Source organism: Nestor notabilis, unplaced genomic scaffold (assembly GCF_000696875.1).
Source record: "Nestor notabilis isolate BGI_N333 unplaced genomic scaffold, ASM69687v1 scaffold23868, whole genome shotgun sequence".
NCBI classification, from domain to species: domain Eukaryota; kingdom Metazoa; phylum Chordata; class Aves; order Psittaciformes; family Psittacidae; genus Nestor; species Nestor notabilis.
In genome coordinates this window covers 23,221-25,209 of record NW_009941809.1, presented here as the reverse complement: position 1 = coordinate 25,209, position 1,989 = coordinate 23,221, and the positions used below count along the sequence as shown (strand labels likewise).

Here is a 1,989-nt window from a genome sequence, read left to right as displayed (position 1 = left end):
TGTCTCCCGTGTGTTATTTTCAATGACCCCCCCCCCCCTTGCCCTGCCACTACAGTCCCTGATGAAGGCCCCTCTCCAACATCCTTGTAGCCCTCTTCAGACACTGGAAGCTGCTCTGAGGTCTTCATGCAGCTTCTCTTCATCTGAGAAATATGTCTTTGTATTATATGTAATATCTAATATATATATGATATCTAGATAGATTAATAAAGTAGATACCCATCTTAACACCTCTATTACATGTTATTATATTATATATTAATATATCCCCATATTATGTAGTCATTTATATCTAGGTCAAATATATCTATAGGCAATTGTTCATTAAATGCCCTGTTCTGCTCAGGCTCCTTTGGGTTTAATCTCCTCTGTCCTGGTGCATCTTAACTCACTCCTGCAGCAGCGGGGGCGAAGGTTTCTTAGATAGACAGCTGCAGGCTGGGGAAGCATTAATTAAATCTCTGTTAATAAGGGATAATTACAGTCCAAGCAAGGCTGGGAAAAGGCCATTTAACCGCTGCTGTAACCAAAGCAACCCCTGGCTTGCAGCGGGGCTGGGATGGGAGCATCCCGTTTGTTATCCCAGCTCAAACCTCATTGATCTGGATTGGTCCCTGTTGTTATTGCTCTGGGAAAATAACCTCCTTTGTGGAGGATTTTGCAGGGTGCTCTTGTTCCTGCAGGGCTGCCTAGCACTGCCTGCCCAGAGCAAAACAATTTCCAGTTATTCAGGATTTTACCCTTTCCTGGATTTCCCTGCTTTTCATTTTAATAAGCAATAAAAAAATAAAGGACCCAGATGCTTACAGTGCTCTAGGATCCAAGCAGAAGCACCAGCAGTTTGGGAAGGGGTAAACATCAGAGCAATGCCATGATTTTGTAAGGGATAACAATGTGGTTTGCATGTTAAAACTGGGATTTGATGGGAATTGGCCTCAAATTCCCATCTGGGTAGGAATTGGCCCTAAATTTCCACTCTGAGTGATTCAGCCCTTTCTCATACAAGGATTTTTGGTGCTTCCCCACCTCCTGGAGGGAGGGCTTGAGCCCCCCCACATCTCACCAGGGCAGGGGGCTGCCGATCAGGATCCTGCCCAAGGGATACTCCTTCCCCCGCACTGTCACTGGAGGGCTGACATCCAGGTTGCCGAAGGAGTCGAGGCTGGTGATCTCTCTCCCGGGGGGCTCACGGGTCACGTAGCCAAAGTCAGGGCCCTGGGGAAGAGGGGAGCAGTGTCAGGGACCCCCTGGGTGGGGGTTTTGTGGGTGGAAGAGAGGTTGGCAACACAACAACACACCAGGATCTTTTTAAAAGCAAAATCCTTCAAGCCTCTGTTCCTGGGCGAGTCAAAGACGACAGGGAAGATCTTGTGCGGTGCTTCCACGTAGCCAAACTCCAGCTCGTCCTGTTGTGGGAAGAAGAAGAGGAAGAGGAAGGCTCCTGGCAAAGAGATAGCCATCTCCACGAGGCATGTGGTGAGGGTGGAGCAGGAAATGGGGCAAACCTGGCAAAGACTGGCTGTTGCCCTTAACCCCAAGGGAGGCAGCTGCCTTGGTGTCCGGGGGAGGGGAGGGACATCACAGTGTCTGGCACAAGCCACCCCTGGGTCAGGGTCCCATGGAGTTTCTCTTGCAATAAAGTCCCTTTTGCAATGGGGGTCCCTCTTGCAATGCCTCCATTGGGTGCCTCTTGTAGTGTCCCATGGAGCGTCTCTTGCAATGGGATCCCTCTTGCAACATCCCTGTCTGTGCCAGTTGCCGTCACCAGCAGCATTCCCTACGCTTGCTCATGGTTGCCTGGCTCATTTCTTAGTACCTAGGTGCTTCCCTAAGCAACTCAGCTAGTCCCTACCAGGACTGTCACCCCCACTGACGGCACCTTACGTGCCCCAGGAGCCTGTGAAGGACCAGAAGAGCTGCATATTACAAGCATCGACTGATGACCTGGATCCAGCGGTCACTCCGGGTTTCCACCTCCGAGCAGATGGT

General features: G+C 50.3%; 1 protein-coding gene across 1 annotated transcript in view; it reads right to left on the bottom strand.

The window, feature by feature from the left end:
- PADI1 (peptidyl arginine deiminase, type I) overlaps window positions 1–1,989 on the bottom strand; it is a gene marked incomplete at its 3' end in the record, with an annotated part of 10,474 nt that overhangs the window by 1,845 nt on the left and 6,640 nt on the right. Inside the window, 3 exon segments of the mRNA XM_010021080.1 lie at window positions 1,064–1,215; window positions 1,299–1,406; window positions 1,945–1,989. The exon segment at window positions 1,945–1,989 is cut by the window's right edge and continues 30 nt beyond it. Coding sequence (XP_010019382.1) covers window positions 1,064–1,215; window positions 1,299–1,406; window positions 1,945–1,989 — 305 coding nt within the window.